We start from the raw sequence: 19,520 nt of genomic DNA on the forward strand, positions 1-19,520 counted from the left end.
AACTTGCAAGGCCTGAAAGTATACAACAAGACGAATTAACAGATACAATGTATAATAAGCCAAATCTGGCAGTATGGGGAGATTGTAATTACATGTTGAATGTCGTTAGGGGCACCTGCTTTTCTTTTGGAGATTTTTGGCGATCAAAATTAGGGATAGCGAATGTTGGAATCCGCCTGCACCTCTCAAGAAAAACCACAAGAAATATTTTTCATTATTTCTGTTGCTTGAAAAACAATTTGCTTCTGCTATAAATTTTTCTTGGGAGCTAGAAACTGATTAAACAAATTTTGAATTTCTTTCCCATTTCTGGAAACAGCCCTTAATTTGAGAATTCCCAACAACGGAAACATGGCATTTCAATGATTGTAACTACAAAAGGAAAAAAAGAAAAGGCTAACCTACTAATTGGAAGCTTCAGTTTAAGTATATTTTATATAATTAAAAAGTTTTGCAAATATGCTTACGTTTATGTATTTTCAACTCACCTGACATTGAACCCAACTCGCTGGAATGATTATTATTACTAAGACTTGTATTATTATTATTACTATTACTATTATTGTTGTTGCTCTCTATCGAAGATGACGTTAGACTACTTTGTGAAGATTTCTCCAGAACATCATGGTCCTCTTTACAATATAAAATGCCGCCATCTCGGAGCGCAAATTCATCACCTGAATGGAATGTAAAATAACATTTTTATATGAGAGTGAAAATTAAACAAAATACAGCAAAATATGTATGTATGTATGTCATTGTAATATTCACCTGGCAGCAGTTGCTTCGCACACGCCGAACAACGAAAGCATTCAATATGAAAGATTTTCGTTTTTGCCCGCATCACAAAGTCATTTTTACTAAATGAGCTACCGCATTTATCACATTTTGTACCAAATAACCTGAAAAGATATATACGATTTGAATTAAAAGAAAAATATAATTGAAATGCTAAAGTGGGTTTACTCTATGCTTTTGATGGTCACTACTGTTTAGGTACATTAGGGCGCATCACTCTCGATAAAAAAAAAATCGGTACTGTTTTTCCATCGGAATCATAAAATTTACTATATTTGAAGATTTTCGCCAACATATGTATGTATGTATATAACAAAAATATTAAGATATAGGTGAGCTGGACCGACTTGAATGTATCTCCAACACATCCCATTATTTTCTTTTTCTGTTGATAAAGTGTTCAAACATTTTTATGCAGACCTTTTAAGCTTAAACTCTTCTATCAGCAGAGGTGATTTTTAGAAAAAAAAATTCTTAAAAACTAGTTTTATTTATAAAAAGCACGATTTTTGCAGGTACTTTCATCTTGGAAACCTTAATATTTTTACATGTATTTGGCGTAAGTTTTTAAATATAAGTATTAAATTCCAGTGGAAAAAACCCGCGGCATTTTTTGCGGAGGCAACCTAATATACAAAATTTAATAAGCAAATTTAAATATTCATTTTATTATTTACAACAAATGCGCATAACCTTGTAATGGCGCATTATTATTGTGGTAAACAGCGCAGGTATTACATTGTATAGAAAGCTATGTGATTTTAGTAATTATTTATGTAGACATATTTTTGTAAAAAAGCTCTTTGTAATTTTATTAGCATTTCCTAAATGTAAATTTTATTTGCTTTTCCTTGCTTATTTTAGAAATGCACACATTTTAATTGTCATGAATTTTCATAAATTCGTGAGTTTACACAAAGGGGGAAAAGTTCAGATTAATATGGAACCAAAAAAAAAACACAACTTTTGTATGAGTGCGTATATTTTTAATTTTTATACATACATATTTTTTTATTGCATAGTTGTGGTAATCGTTTTTTTTTTTGTTTTCGTTGAAAAATGTGCTAATTTATCATCCGATAGCCTGGCGCGTGTTAATGAATTATTGAAATATTTATTTACAATACAATTATACCACATCGCACACGTTGCAGCAGTCAATATATTCAAAAACAGTTAGCACACAAATAAAATATTTTCACTGACAGCGCCGTCGGTTAGTGATTAGCGGCGAGCAGTGGGAGTTGCGCATGACAGCCCTGTCTGTGGTTATGGTACAATAACTGATTTACGAATATTTGTTATAATATTTATTTACTAACATTTGTATGTATGTATGTTTATCTTTTATCAGCTACTGGTTGGTAAATAATCTCGAATGTTATTTGAATGTTATTTTGTTGTCGTTTGTGCGTGTGTATTTAACGAAGATCTGCTAAATGCCATTGAAGAGTACGAATTTGCGCTTAGAGATTTTAATTTGTACAATTCATTTGCATTTTAGCGGTATGTGTGTATGTATGTACTCTCTACAACATACAAATAAATACAAAAAAAAATGTGTAATTGCGAGACGTTTATTGTTTTAGGAAAAAAGCTAAAGCACGAAATCCCTTGTCTATGTATTTGGACGGCATGAAAAATTGCGATATCTTTTCTTATTAGAGGATCTATCTACTTATGTATTTCTAGCAGATTCAGTAACTGGGAACTTCGACTGAACGTTTTGGGCCAATTAGGAAGTCACTGATATCCACTTTGATGGAAGGATAGGACATTTAGCTTGCCTTAACCGTAAAAATTGTATTCGGTGTGGGTTCAGTCATTTGCCTATGCTTTCTTAAAGGAAAAAAATATTTCTGGGCCACGAAAAAGCAATGGCCCCACGTGTTTTCTTAAACAATTTAATATCTTATCCTTTATTGTCATGGCCGTGACGTCCAACTACGGTAAGGAGCTGTCTGACTGCCAAACCTGAAGCATGTGATTTCCCATATGATTTTTAATTAGGATGATGTTATAATTTGAAAATCATGCGAAAAATATAATAAGAATTTCTTCATACGCAATGAGGTGAAATGTGCAAATTATAATGTAAATATGATCTCGAATTGTCAAGTGTACAAATGGGCAATAGAATAACAATACCATTTCTATATAAAATGTGTATCTATAGGGCGAGCACTATCTAATACTATGTATGTACATTTAGCCGCTGTAGTGCAGGTCGCGCTACCACTCAGCAGGGCCTGATTTTTTCTTAACAACGGTCGCCACTCGGCAGGCAAACCTCCGAGTGTAATGCCAACAACGCATTTTTTTTGAGAATCAAGTAGAATCTGGGATATTAACCAACCGTCATAGTAAAAAGGGCCGATGGAAAAAAATTTTTGAATTTAGAGCATTTAAAAAGTGAATTTTGAAAAAATTCCGCTTACGCTATTTTCGAGGTTTTGGGCTAAAGACAATCAGGCTCATTATACCGAGGGCGTAACTTGGTGGCCAACTCGTTACAGGGTAGCCAACTCATTTTTGAGAATTTTCCGATTTTGCCTGAAATTTCGTAAAATTCCCCACACATAGACATCTCCATACTTACAAAAAAAAAAATTATGCCTTTTGATATATTGCTGGTCTTAATGTTTATTTTATTTTTAAACGTAATTCATGTACATATGTATTGATAAACCAAACGAAACTTATAAAGTAAGTTAACAAATAAAGAATCAAAAATAGTTATGTAAGCAATATTTACATACATGCAGTGGTCGCAAAAATTTAAGTCGCACCAATTATTATTGTTTCTTTTTTTTTTTGTTATTTAATTTGAGCTATTTTTTTTATAAAAATATAGTTGATTCTTTAACAAAAACCGCAAAAGTCAAAGTTTCAAACTTTGTGCAATATTTGAAACAATTTCAAAAAACTTTCGTAAAAACGTCGAGATTTTTAATTAGTTTTATAGAAAAATGTTGAGTACGCATTTTTGTAGCCAACTCAATTCTAGAATAATAAGGTGCAAATTTTAAGTGGCTAAAAATTTTCATTTTAGAATATAAAAATAAATTAGTTTATTCGTTAAATGAAAGCAAATGCGACAAAGATTTGAAAAGTTAATATACTAGAATTGAACGAGCTGAAATTCCCCACAAAAACGGTTCGTTCCCCGATTCCCCACGCGAACTGAAATTCCCTGCAAATCGGGGAATTCCACACGGGTTGGCTTCTCTAGCTCGTTACATTGCTCTCCTTCACGCTTTGGAAAATGTGCTCAATGACTACAGATAACTACAAGCAAATGAGGGAAGTTTATACAGTCCGAAAGAGTTATCGCACAACGTCTTCAAAAGGGGCAGAACTCGAAATTACTCTACCTTAGCCGAGTCCAAAACATAACGCCAGTCATTTATCTTCTGTGCTAACTGACGCCAATTGGAAATGCCAAGTAAAGCCAAGTCCTTCTCCACTTGGTCTTTCCAACACAGAGAAAGACTTCCTCTTCCTCGGTTACCAGCATCGCGGCCCGCGTTGAATGCTTTCAGAGCAGGAGCGTTTCTGTCCATTCGTACGACATAGCCAAGCCAGCGGAGCCGCTGAATTTTAATTCACTGCACTATGTCTACAGCTCATACAGCTCATCGTTAAATCGTCTGCGGTATTCGCCATCCAACGCCGTTGGATTTCAAGACTGACTTCTCTCTCTAATCCCGAGAATGCAGAACAGACGTAGCCATTGTTTTTACCGATAATATCGATATCGTCGGCATATGCCAACCATTGTATGCTCTTGTAAAGTATTGTGCCTGATCGGTTCAGTTCTGTCGCGCTTGTTATCTTCTCCAACATCAGATTAAAGAAGTCACATGAAAGAAAGTCGCCCTGTTTGAAGCCCCGTTTGGTTTCGAACGGCTCGAAGAGGTCTTTCCCAGTTCTGGCAGAGCTGGTGGTATTGCTTAACGTCATTTTACACAGCCTTATGAGTTTTGAGGGGATGCCAAATTCAGACATAGTGGCGTATACGCAACTCCTTTTAGTGCTGTCGAAAGCGGCTTTAAAGTCGACAAATAGGTGGTGTGTGTCGATTCTTTTCTCGCGGGTCTTTCCCAAGATTTGGCGTATTGTGAATACCTGATCTATGATGGATTCGCCAGGCCTAAAGCCAAACTTATAAGGTCCCATCAGTTTATTGACGGTGGGCTTCAGTCTTTTACACAATACGCTTAAGTACGCTCTGGCATCAGTTACTAGGTCGCCATTATTGTTCTTACAGGAGTACGCCCCGGTCTTTAAACCTGCCGTAAGTCGGCTTACTCTCTGATCAAATATTCGGGTGTTTTTCCTGTCGGCAAGCATTTCAAGCTCTTCGCACTCACGTATTTCGGCCTCTCTTCTTATTGCGGAAAATACGTCTCGCTTCGTTGTTCAGTTCCCTATAATGGTCCCACATGGTCGGGCGTTGCGCCCGATCGCAGCGTGGCCCTACAGGCGGCGTTGTTTTTTCTCTGCGGCTTCTTGACATTCCTCATCGTACCAGTTGTTCTTTCGGGCTCGCTGAAATCCAACTACTTCTTCGGCGGCGGAATTTTTCATTGAGCGGGGGGGTTAAACGTGGCGGGACCCAAACCCAGCGCACGCGAAGTTTTACGCCTTCTCACTTTAGCTCGCTCCCAAACGGGTGTTTGATTGCTACCCAGAGAATACGTGGATATAAATATCCGGACGTTGTGAGCTGCGATTTCAACCGTAATCACAAAAATCACTTCCGGCCACTACCAGGTGAATGACAGTCAAAAGTTTTCCACTTATGCGCACGGAACCATCCTCCAACAACGAACTACTCATTTATAAAAATAGACGCATACATACATACATATGTACGTAACTATGCTGAATAAAATGGTAAACTTTTTTGGCAGCAAACGATAAGCGACTTAAAGGCGTGCCAATGGTTAAAAACAAACCTGGCCCAACTTAGTTCGGACTCAAGTGCGGTTTTCATTTATTGATAATAATTTTTTTTTAAGTTTTTTTTCTTAATATTTTAGATTCATCCTTTTTTATTATTTAAAATTATACCATTTATCATTTGGTTAACAGCATCAAGACTTACACCACAAATTGGAGGAGAAGCTTGGCCAAACATTTAACGCTATAAGCGCTATAACATTAACACACCGAGAAAAAGATACGGGTAAAACGTAAGTTCTTAAAAGAAATTGTAAAATACAATTCTTTGAGTTCTTTGATATAGTTTTACTTCATACAAAATAAAAAATGCAATTTTTGTAGTTACGACTTTAAAAGGAAACATTTGCAAAACAAAAACTAACGTTATAATATATTTTGTTTTGTACTGATGAGAATAAACGAAATGAGAAAAAATATCGCCAAAAATGCGTGTTTTCGAAACTAAACTGAAACATTTTAGAATATTGTTCCTACGAATTGTAGTGCGACACAATTTCCAACAAGTAAAGTAAAACGGGACCATTTTAAAACGTAAATTTGTTTTAAGTTAGTTAAGTAAGAAAAAGATTTAAAACTAAAACGCCACTTATCATGAAAAACATTTTGTATGTTTGCATCATTTGTCGAAAAAATTGTGTGCAGACAAAAAAGTCACTTGAAGCTTTGATAGCATTTGCTTCTCCAGAAAAGACGATTATTACATATGTATGTATGTATATCTCCATTTGAACCACCCGAATAAAATGGGTACCGCTGATTCGATGGAGTTTTGTGACAAAAAAAAAATTGGTAAGAGTAACTTACAAAATAATAATTAAAAATTGTCTTAATAAATGTTATTACATATTCAATTCTCAAAAGCTCGTTTTTAAGTAAGACTTGAAAATGTACGTATCAAAAACAAAAACATAGATTCAAAAAAATGGAAACGCAAATTTGCGTTCTCAAAACTTTAATAAATATTGTAGGTGCAAAACCTGGGTCAAAACGTATTTAAAACTGAAACGCCGTATACAAATTTGAAAACGAAAATTTCTCTTATACAATTATATAGCAATTATTTAAATCTTGCGACTTACCTAACGTAATCACGTTTACAATACGTTTTGCCGTCACGCACGAAGCACGTACAGCTCTCGTCCAGAAATTGTCGACATTCCTGACATTTGAGGCATGCCGCATGCCATTCCAGATCGGGGGCGACGCGCAGGATGTACTGATCGTGAATTTGACCGCCACAGCCCACACAAAGTGATAAACGTTGTTTTTCTGCAAAAAAAAGTAATAAAAGAACTTCAGTCAGGTGCCCGGCATAGTTATGAAAGATTATTATTTAATTGAGAAAAAATACATACAAATAAAAAAATTTCTTGTTGCTTATTCATCCCACTTAAAAAAAGGATTTTCCTAGCCACAAGCATGTTCTAAATATTAATCTTTGAAATTGTAAAGCATGCAGCCTTTAATTAATTATTATTTAAAATAAATAATGATTAAGACTAAGGTTTCGTCGATCTTAAATTATAAAATGGTTTTAAATATTAACATTTTTTTAAATTTATTTTGCATGTCTTCTCATTCTATAGATATATTTTAGCTGATATTCATCTCTTTTGAAGTGCAATAAACTTTCAGTTTATATCGTTTTAACCGCGTCATAAAAATTAATATATTTCATTTTTCAAATTTAGTTCTGCGGCTTTGAAATATGATTGGCTTTAATTTTATTTTTTATGGATGTATTTATGTAGGTGCAGACATACATTTAAACATTAGATACACATGTGTGCATAAATTTGCAAATTTTTAATTTTCCATAAACTCTTTTTATGACTTTTTTGTGATTTATTGCATTTTAATAATTCACTTTTTGGCATTGTTTTGCATATCCCCATAAATGTTTGACGCATGTGTGCCATTTTGATGACATACATATAAATATAACAGTCAAAATCCAACAAGTTTGGCGTTATTTTTTAACATTTATTGACCGTAAAAAAATTAAAATTTCAAATTAGTTATAAAAATATATCAGTTAACTAATATAGATATGCACTTACTTACATACATATAAGTATATATGTACATACTTATATACGCGAAGAGATTAATTCACGTAGTATTAAAAATATTAAAATTGTTATTTTATATGTAATTGTAATTTGAACCAAGAAAAACTAAAGTAAAATAAAAACAAGTAAGAACTTTGCTGTTTTCGGCTAAGCCGCAGGCTCCTACACCGACTTTTCCGTCAAACTTTGGCGCATCCATATAGAAGTTCAGCGATGCCTTCTCGCAACAACGGCTTCCCGCCCACTCATTGTGTCGGGATGAAATTTGAAAATATCGTATTAACTTCTCAAAAACCTAAATAAAAGATTTATTAAAAGTTGTAAAATTAGAACATCGAAAATATTTTTTATTAACTAACTTTCACAGTTTAGCGAAAATTTCAATTTTTAAGTTTATTTCCGATTTCCGATGGGAACATGCCTAAAACTTGGTAAAATGTAATTCTTGAGAGCCCGTCGGCAACCCGCTGAGTGGCAGATCCTTAAAGAACTGTAAAGTATTTACGTTGACGTACACTTGACCGTACCCCTTTACAGGCAAAAAAAGTTCGCCGGACACCTTCGAGTTAATTTTTTAGCAACAGATTTTTTTTTACTATTTTCTGTGACACCTACATATGTACATCCGGCAGTTGTTTTAAATAGTTCTACTGGAGTTATCGAAATACATACTTTCTTAACAAAAAGTTTAATGCTTTTGGCAAGCTTTAATTAACTGAGTTACTGTGGTGCTTAAGGTCAATGAACGTTGGAACAAAAAAACTGTCTCCACGATATAAAAATATCGGGCTTCCTACGTTAAGAACCGATTGTATATAGTGAAGGTATGCTTTACAAAAATTGTTTTAACTTAGGGATGTAAAGCGAGTTTTTTTTAGAACGGCCTATGTACATTAGTATGTACACATTAATTTTTTTATTTTCATTTATGAATGATCTTCGAATGAATTTCAAAAAAATGCCACCTCATATATTTTTTCTTTGCTCCTACTTTAATGATGGTAATAGATATTTCATTATTACCTCTTCGTAGTACGATTTTTTTCGTCTTAAGTTTTCCCGAACTAGTTTGCTATAAAAAGCTACTTTATCGCAGAACTTAAATTTCTATTAAAGACAAATTACGCACACATATGTATGTACCCTGCAGCAAAATTTAGGGACAGTCTGTCAAAGCGCTAGTTCCGCCCTACAAATTTCAGAACTCTCTCTGAACTACTGTAAAAGGGATGCTGAGTTGGACGGTTGAAACTCATATGTTGCTAGTTGCGCTGTCATCAATGTTAGTCATCCTGGTCATGTGAAAGCTGACAAAAGATGCACAAATGTAATATACTATATTTTCTCGATTTTCTTAGACCCTAAAACTAATAACAAACTGTTTTCGTTTATTTAATATGTAATTCTCTACATAGTTTATGGGGCAACTGCTAAAATATTTCCAAAAAAGTCGTTATTGGTAACATTAATGTCATTTTTATACATATCTACGTACGTATAAAATTTAATGCAAAATATAAAATTTAGTTAAGCTACACTTGACAGGAAAGGTCTGCGTACACCATTTATTTTTTAAATATTCACAATATATTGAGAGTTAAAAATTGTTATTATTTAAATGATCATGCTTAAAATAAAATAATATTAACCGTGTTTTAAAACTTTATACAAAACGAAAGTTAAACTTAACGATTTTTCATCAAAATGTTTGACTTTTTAATCAGATTTAAAAAAATAAACAAAGTGGTAAACAATCTCACTTTGAAATGGGAGTGCTATTGATATGAACGATACTGTACATACGTAAATGTATCACTAGGCACCCGAAACAAGGCGAATTCATATAAGGTGGTATCGATTCAACAAATACAACAATTACCTGTATTTTGTTTTTTTGTTTTAGCTGGTGATTGTCAAATTTCAGCTATTCTTCTCCGAATGAAAAAGGGCGACAGAAAATGCAAACACTTTCACGTTTTCACTCACTCACTAGCAAAATATAAAATTTTGACAATCAAACGCTACACACAGCTGATTAAACAACACCACCTTATATAAATTCGCCTTGACCCGAAATGTGTAGTTATGCAGTGATTTTTTTTTAATTTCCAATGTTTTTCATCTTAAATATTTTTCGTTTAGTTTTTATTTAAGTACTATGTCTCATACTCCATAAACCATTTAAATTAAAATTCCTAACTGTGCTGCAAACTTGATAGAACTATTTCGAGTATTCTGTTTTGTAGCCCATCAAATTTTAGTGTAGCAAAGTGTAATCTTACATCTTAAAGGAAAATATTTAAATATGAGAATGCCTTCAAGAGCGTGCGTAAAAAGAGTTATAAAAAATCAGCGCGATTAATTATACTAAAATTTAATCGGCTATAGAACTGCATACTCATAAACTGATTTAAAATATTGAAGTTTTTATAACAGTTTCTAGAATTCTACTGAATTTCCAACACAGTTAGAAACGTGAATTTATTTGTTTATGTTATAATACTTATGAGCCATCCTTAAATAAAAAATTTACGAAAAATATTTAGCATGAAAACTATTGCAAATATTTAAAATTCTATATTTCTTATGAGATGCCGGAAATTCTATGTATTACATTTCAATAAATTTAATCCAATTTAACGCTGAGTTATCACAAAAACGATTCAATATATCATCGTTTTTCTCATTTTTTGACACGACTTAGTTCAGATTTTTAACTATAGGTATCCCAGAAATACCCATTATAACAACTATAAATTATTTTTAAGAATAACGGTTTTAGAAAATAAAGGAATAATTGACACACAGTTTGCTTCAAAAAGTAATTAGTTCAAAACAAATAGCTCTTTAAACATAAAATGAAGTATTTTTATTTACAAAATTGTATGCGTGCTTATTTAAAGAAAAGGCTCTATACTATACTTATTAGAACCAGCTCAAAACTAACCACATTTTTTCTAGCTCGGAGGTGACCCTTTTTGAACTATCTAAGAACTGTTGTCATATGAACTGTATCAGAACCATCTAAGCTAGAGTCAGCTCAGAACAAGTTCAAAAGTTCTGCAGAGGGCGACAATTGTCACTTCGTAGGACATCGCCATGTTAAAAAAGACAGTTGCAAGCATTGAGTTGGAATAGATGAAGAACCAGTACCGTCCCTTTTCAGGCTAGCTCAGCGCAAGTTCTGAACCAGTTTGATTTGCTGCAGGGTACATACTCGCCCATATGTATATACATACATACACACACACCATAAAGCAGGAGCAATGGATTGGTGCTTGGGGAATTGGCAAGTGGAATGTGCCATCCTTCATGATAATCGGGACCAAAATTTTTATGTGATATCTTCGACCTGAGTAGTATCAGTCTTGGCTATTAAATGAAAAAATATTCTTAATTTTTTGAGTCTCCATGGACTCCAAATCGATTTTAGACCCATGGTTTCTTCTTCAAATTCGCTTAAGGTTACACGTAGAATCCTTCTCTGCCATACGCGCATAGTCGAAAAAATCTCCCATACAAATTGACGCGACCTAATGTAGATATATATGTACTTATGTAGATACATAAATACTAGCATGTACATATGTATGTACATACATTCAAAAAGTGAAGTATATAGCACATACATTCATAAGTATGTACAAACGTATGAAAGTAAGCTTTACTTTGTATAGCCTTATTTACCAAAATGGCGGAAAATGTGAAAAATGAAAAGAAAAACGGCTGCAGAATCGTAGAAAGGCACAGAAAAGGTAGGTAAAAGAAGGGCATGCGGATTAAAAGTTAGTAGTGGACTTTTTGCAGCTTAAACTCTATAGCCATAAAAGGGTGTGTGTGTTTGTGTTTACACTTGTACGTATGTATATTTGTACAAATGTAACTTGGCATAAGAACTTGACGCTGCGTAAAGCATTTGGGCACAAGTGCGAGGTTGTAAAACGGCACAAAAACTTTGGCATGCCATGTCGAAAGTTTCTTTTTTTTGCGAGTTCCTTAAATGATTTTAAATGCCTTTTTTCTCAGCAGAATTGCCAGAGGGTATTCCAATGCGGTTTTATTTTTTATTTTTGCTTTTTTGCTTTTGAAATTTTGCAGTTTATTTTTGCGCTGTCTTTAGTCCTCCAACATTTCTCTACTTTGTAAATTATTCTTCTTAAAACGTTTTGCATCGTTTCTGGCTAGCACAGGGACACCCTTTTGTGTATACATACATACATACATACATACAAAGATGGATATAAATTTAAAATCAATGAGGATCTTCTTAAATTTCAGATTTTTATATGGTGTCCTTTCAACATTACATGTTCTAATTTAAGGAAAGAACTATTTCGTAAATAGCGGAAATTTTAAAAATTCAAGGAAAGAACATTCTTCTTAAAAAAAATGAAGAATTTTAAATAATACAAAAATAATTCAACAAGGAATAAAAATATTTAACTGAAAGAGAAATTTTGTGCTTTCTTCAATATAAAAAAGTACACTTGTGGCAACGCAAACCTTACCCAATGGAATAGAATTATAAAAATTAACTTTAAATAAGTAAATAAAATTTTTTTAATATAGTTCATACTGTAACAAACACTATATAAAAAAGTATAAACTTTGTATAAAATTTAGAAAAATTCATCGAAATTTCAAACTTTTTTGTTAAAGTTTTTAGGAAAATTTCGGGTACGCAGTATAATAGCCCATTTAATCTTCGTATAATAAACTGCAAGTTTGAGGTATCTCAAAACTTTGGTTGAATTTTGAAAATTTTTTTCCATTCGATGTTGTGCATTTTATTCATATAAAAAATGCGTCGGCAAAAAATCACCGTGGATTTTGGGCGCATTCAAAATTGCATATTATTGTAATAAAATTACTGGGGCTTTTAACTTGCATACCCAAAATTTTCATACAAATTTCTATTAAAAAGCTTGAAATTAAAAAATTAAAAATAATAATTAATATTTGAGGTTTCGCTCTAAGATAATAAGTAGAGTAATTATTGTTAAATATTAATTTTTCTTATACCAAGGTTTGAAAAAAGTTAAAAAACAGCATCGAAAATCTCATTATTACGATTCCGTTGAATTTTTTTTTCATTTTTAGGCAGATATTTTAAGCTTAAGCTGTTTTGTCATCTCAAGGGATTTTTTTCAAAAATTCTTTAAGAAATTATTTTTATTCATAAAAAAAAACTCCATTTTTGGAGGTATTTTCTAATCGGTCTAGCTCACGTAAATCTTCATATTTTTCCGAAATATTAAAATCTTTAAATTTAATAGATTTTACAATTCCAATGGAAACACAGTACCGATTTTTTTGTTTGGGGAATGATGCAGTCTAATGTACATATATTTTGTTGTTCTTTATAATGTTATTATCAAAGTCAAATTATTTTACAGCAAACTATTTAAAATTCTTCACATAACTTTAATTTCAATATAAACAAATCAAATCGAAATCGCCTCTACCAAAATTTTAAATTACAGTTTTCCAAAAAATTTAGTCATAAATTACCACTTTCAATATTTGCAAAAATAGGTACTAAAGTATGAAATTTTTAATCGGAATTTGAATGCTATCATTTTATTAGTATGCTTTTACACTATACCTAAATCAATCTTATGTATGTTTATACTACATATGTAAATTCATATACACATACACACACATATGTATATTCTCTTGCTGAAGTTTCATGTTCTGCGGATATTCAATTTTTTATAATTTCATTTCAGTAGATAGTAAATCAGATATTTTTCTTCGTTATCGCTTAGCTACCACTACTGTTTACTTTTTTGTTTTATTCTTGTTGCAGGTTTTTTTTTTCATTTGCGCCAAAACGCACATTCGCCAACAATTTGGCTCATCTCCACCACCAACCGGGCATGTGTACCTCAGTCTACACTCCCCGCCTTCTCCACACTTAAACAAAACGTCTACCTCCACGAGTCGGTATCTGCGTGACTGTGACTGGCATTGGCTGTCTTTTTGATTTTTCTTTTTTCGTTTCACTTCCCTGCAAAAAATGGGACTAATCCGGGATGACTCTGGGAGCAATCGCAAAGGAGCATGCGACTAATACCGCTTTTGATCTCTTTATAAGGAATGAACTGATCGCTTTTGTTCGAGCATGTCCTATGAAGAGACTAATTGTTCACCTTTATACCCGAACGGGTATAAAAAGCGACTAGTCACTTCTAAAAAATAAAAATAAAAATTTGCGCCAGCTGAGATTCGAACCGGGGTGCTTAGTTTTGTTAGGCGAATACTCTCTGTGTGCCAACGCCGCACATGAAGTTTCATTGACTAAGTGCGTACATATCATTAAATCGTTAATAGTACCCGTTAGAGATGAGTTGGGACTAATTGATCTCCAATTATACCCACCAGGGACGAGTCGAGACTAATTGACCTCCATTAGTACCCGTATGAGACTAGTTGGGACTAATTAATGCCCAATTGTACCCGATAGAGAGTAATCTCGGAATACTCTCTTTAGAGATTAGTCGCACAATTTTTTGCAAGGTTCTTTTTGTTTCACCATGCGCCACAGTGCGGCCGAATTTCAAAAGAACGGCCAAAAATTCGAGAAAACAAAGTTTCTAGATAGGCCTTTTTCGACATTGAGTTGTCTAAAGGGATCACCTAAGAAGCAAAACTGTTCACTGTAACGATCTGTACCCTAAGTCCTTTCTTTATATTCATTTGTAGTGTGACCTCTCAAGCACAACATTATTGTAATAAAAAGCGAAAAGTTATTGACGTACAAAAGTAGTTAGAGAACAGGAAATCAAACGAAACCAAATGGAGATTCGACGTCTGAAGTTTAGTAACATACGTTGAAAAATTTGTGTAAACAGAAACGTTTAAGAAGAAAAATGTAAAGGTATTTTTTCGTTTATTTTTAAACAAAATGGAGTAGTTAAATTGCAGTTTACGTAGGAAAGTATTAGCTACAGAATAAAACAAAACTCCGATGCTCATTTCTGCTCCTTATATATATTTTTTTTCACACGCTTATTCATATTAGTTTCGAGCTTTTTTATTAGAAGGAATGAAAATTTGCAGAATGCAGTTTTGTAGCCCATTTAATTTTGGTAAAATAAAGTGCACGTTTAATGTAGGGTTGATTTTTGGAATTTTGTTTGTTAAAGGTGTTGTTCATATCATCGAACATACTTCGTATGGAACAAAATGACTGGCACCGTCAACAAAAAAAATGTAAAAAATCGATCAAAAGTCCTAGCTGCTTTAGACTTGCACTTTGTGACACTAGAATTGAGTGAGAAGAAATCTAATTAAAAAATTCGAAATTTACCAGGCGCCATACTGGATCCGCAATTTTTTATTTTGCAATTCTGTCAGCGGATTAGTAATTAATGACCCCGAAAACACCCTAGTGCGAAATTTCGAATCCTTTTTTCAAAACTTCGAATTTTGGCCGCACTTTTGGATTTTGGCCGCACTGTGCGCCGTTTGCTGATCCCATGAATTATTTATGAAGGCGGAGCAGCCAAGATTTGTTCCACACAAAAGCAAAAAAAAAACAAAAACAAATAAAAACTGCGAAGTAGAACCAACGGCAGAAAACAACAACAAAAGAAATGAGGAGGCGAGTTTTATGGCGCGCAAAGAGGCAAAAGTAGAAAAGCAGAAAAAGGGGAGCAAAGGATGATTTTGATTGTGACTGAGACTGTGGCGATGGCGATGGCGATGCCGATGGCTCTGATTGTGGCGTTGGATGTGGTGGGCCGCCAAGCGTTGCCTGAATGGATGAATATCTGTGGCGTTGGCTGTGTAATTGATTTCTTATTCATCTTTGTGTATGTGTACTTATGTTCATATGTATGTATGTATGCATATACGAGAAGTATTCTTATTGTAGCATACGATTTGTTTTTGTTTTTTTTTTTCGCCGACAGTGCAAAGCTGCGGCCCTCCTTTATCTTCTATGCACTTTGAGCGGGCATTTGAGTGTGCGTACATATGTACATAGATATGCATACATACATAGACATACAGTAAACGTCAAAAATATGAATACTCTGATGTTTTGACGATTTGATTTATTTATATTTTTCATACCATAATTTTTCTTATTTTTTTTATAAAAATGTAGTTCATTCAACAGCGAAAACCCGCAGAAAATTTTTTTCAATTCATATAGAACTCGGGAAAATTCAAGATATACCAAGAAAATTTCATCAAAATTTTCATCTTTTCAATTCGAGTAGAAGAATTTTTGAAATTTTTTTTGTTGGGGGTGTGCGCATTTTCTTTCATATCAAAATAGAAAAAAAGGAAGAATACAAAAGATTAAAAAAAAGTCTCAAAAGTCAACTGTAATTTTTACAGACTTGACACTTGCACCTTATTATACTAAAATATAAATAAGAAAAATCGTCAAAACGTCAGGGTATTCATATTTTTGACGCTGGCTGTATGTATACGTGTACATACATACATAGTGTGTGTGCGCATAAATTATTTCGCAAGTATTGGCGCATTGGATTGGACGTCTGCTATTGTTGGCATTCTTCAGCTGATTTTGCTTTTGTTGTTATTGTTCCTTTTATCTCACTGGCGAATTTTATTACTTGCCGTTTTTATCAATTTTATTGCACTTAATTTTGTACCCAGTGCATAAATGCTTCGATTTTTTTTAAAGGCATTGATATAAGATACGAGTTACGAAAAATATATTTCAGCTTAACCTTTTTCCCTTTTTATAAAAATTTTTAAGACAAAACAAAGGTCATTTATGTAGTTGTCAATTCGAGCGCTGGTTCGATCTGCCTGGTTATAAGCATGTACATATGTTTATACATATGTATGTACGGGTCATTCCATGTAAAAGAGGAAAACGGCATAAATTTTAATATGCCCTAATTATCTCTATTTCAGTAAGAACCTCTAGTTAAATTACTACTTCTCATTAATCTGTTGAAAAATATTAAAGAAAGAAGCTGCAATGTTTTTCTATGCAAACTTTTACTCCATACACAATCAGTTTACACCAGCCACAAGGCACAACTTTAAATATTTCTATGACTATTACAACAGCCCAGTTTTTAATAAAATCGAGAGCGAGAACTTTCAGTATCCTAGCAGTCATATTCATTGAAACAGGCTCGGTCGCAAGGGAGGGGGGGAGGTGGTTGGTTTGGTGGCTTAAACCCCAACACCCCCGCGATTTTTTGACACTTTGATCTCGTTTTTCTTTCATTTTTATGCTTACGAATTCGTAATCAGCACAAAAAAGTCTATCAAAAACTGCTTTAACATTTGCGGTACCAAAATTTTGTTATATTTTTGTGTTGGGCTATGTTATCCATTAAAAAATTAGCAAAAATTCAGATTTCCGTTTTCTCTACAGAAATTTTTTCTTATGTGGTCTATGTGGTTTTTGGGGAAAAGCCGAGAGACCTTTTGAAAAATTCTCCATGACGTCTCAAATATGGCATCTAAACTAACCGTAAATTAAATTTTGCTTTATAAATTTTGTGCCACCGGAGAACACAACACTAAAAAAGAAAAGTTCCCTACAACTTTGGCATTTGAATATGCTATGCATTTCTATCAGAAATTGTTGAAAAATGGCGAAAACCGTGACAATGCAAAAATTTGTCGCATGTTTTGCTAATTATTTACAATGCATCAAGTGCCATTAAAATATATTAAATTTCCCACTGACTTATAGGCAATTTTTACCACTTTGGGAAAAATTGCATGAAAATTGTAAACTTTAGGGCGTTTCGAGGCATATCTTTCCGTTGTTCGATTTCAAAAACTTTTCGCAGGGTACGTTTTTATGACCAAAGGAAATTTTCTAGAGGGAGTCCTGCTTTGTGGCTTAAAAAATATTGTTAATGTTAACTCAGTATTAAAAGAATTTTTATGTATACCTCCGTGAATTGCATGTGACTTTTCTTTGAGTTTTGCTAAATTATATCCACAATTAAATAGGTACAATATGCTGAATACTCTAAATAAAAAAAAGATATTCTTCGTTGGTACGAATGACTACATACATAATTGACAAATATATTCTATACATACAAACATACACACATACAGACATACATAAACAGAATGCTAGTAAGGTCCCCGTTATCAGGAATGTCTTTTGAGTCTAATCAAAAGTCTAGTTATTATGCCCCAATGGCAATGGTTTCTGAGATATGTATTCCGATTTTCCAAAAACAAATAAACTTACTTGCTACGTTTGTAGCAAATTCTCCGCTGAATAGAGTTTTATAATTGATTTAAATTGTTTGAGTCATTAGGCCTCATGCATAAAAAGTGAGATCTCGTGCTCATATGTATACCCGTGGTTGCGTATGTAACGTATACGCCGCGTAGCACCATACGAAGTCAGCTAACACGTTTACTCGCACGCCCTAACTTAAAAGCAGGGACATAACAGTTATAAGTTTTATAGCAAAAACGTTGCTCCATAACAGTTATTAGATGAGAAATATTTTTTATTTCGTCGATAAGAGTTATAACCCAACGTTTATTTTTTACATTGGCTGATAACTGTTATGCAGGAGAAATATTTTTTCCGTTGCCGATAAGAGTTATTTTACAACGTTTTTTTTACGTTGTCTGATAAACGTTGTAAGATTAGGATATTGATGAAGATGGAGATGGAGAATAAGATAAAGATGATGAAATAAAAGTGAGAGAGTGAAATAACTATTATCAGATAACGTAAAAATAAACGTCGGGCAATAACTGTTATCACGCAACGTAAAAAATAAACGTTGGGCACTAACCGTTATGGACCAACGTAAAAAATAAGCGTTGGGAAATAACTCTTATCAGCAACGGAAAAAATATTTCTCATCTATTAACTGTTATGAAACAACGTTTTCGTTAAATTTTAGAATTCAGGCAACGTTTTCAATTTGTAAATTCGAGATAACAGTTATTTTTGGTCCCTGCTTAAAAGTCATATTATTTAAAAGTAGTTAAATATTTTTTGCTAACATTTGTCAGCTTATCACTCAAAATTTACACCAAATTAAAGTTTCGTCCAGTGAAGATAATAATACAAGTTTTAGTCTCAATCGAGTTCCATCCAAACATTTTTGAAAAATATCTTCATGACAAAACAAGCCACATCATCTGGCATGATAACAGCTTCCCACCTTAGAGAATGAATAAGTTTTAAGTGAATGTAAATAAAACCAAAGCCAAAACTATTTTTAAGATCCAAACAATAGTCACTTCTTGACATTTAATCAGTACTTTAGTTAAACAAATCTAGTCAATATTTCCATTTTACGGCGTTTTTCTCTTTACAATCGATTTCACATTACTTCTACACTTAACCTTTACTGTTTTTATACCCGAGCGCACTTGTGCACAAGGGTATATTAATTTTGTTCACATAACGGTTGTTTGTAACAGGCAAAACGAATCGAGATAGATATAGACAAATGTATACTTATATGCTCAGAATGAATAGAGAAATCGATTAAGCCATGTCTGTCTGTCCGTCTGTCCGTCCGTCCGTGTACAGGATAACTCGAGCAAAAATTGAGATATCTCAACGAAATTTGGTATGTAGGTTTCTGTTAATCCAAGGTAGGTTGGTATTGAAAATGGGCGAAATCGGACAGTAACCACGCCCACTTCCCATATAACGGTAATTTCCAGAAATACGAAAACTGCGATATT

At 33.3% G+C, this 19,520-nt stretch overlaps 1 protein-coding gene across 1 annotated transcript in view; it reads right to left on the reverse strand.

Moving 5' to 3' along the window:
• Positions 1-322: 322 nt before the first annotated feature.
• LOC118742106 (insulin gene enhancer protein ISL-1-like) overlaps positions 323-19,520 on the reverse strand; it is a 20,997-nt gene continuing 1,799 nt past the window's right edge. The window contains exons 2-5 of the mRNA XM_036474069.1: positions 6,846-7,035; positions 772-902; positions 489-677; positions 323-372 (exon numbers count right to left, since the gene is read on the reverse strand). Coding sequence (XP_036329962.1) covers positions 323-372; positions 489-677; positions 772-902; positions 6,846-7,035 — 560 coding nt within the window. The remainder of the gene's footprint in view (positions 373-488; positions 678-771; positions 903-6,845; positions 7,036-19,520) is intronic.

This window comes from Rhagoletis pomonella, unplaced genomic scaffold, assembly GCF_013731165.1.
Source record: "Rhagoletis pomonella isolate Grant_MI unplaced genomic scaffold, Rhpom_1.0 Rhpom_scaffold_00006, whole genome shotgun sequence".
NCBI classification, from domain to species: Eukaryota; Metazoa; Arthropoda; class Insecta; order Diptera; family Tephritidae; genus Rhagoletis; species Rhagoletis pomonella.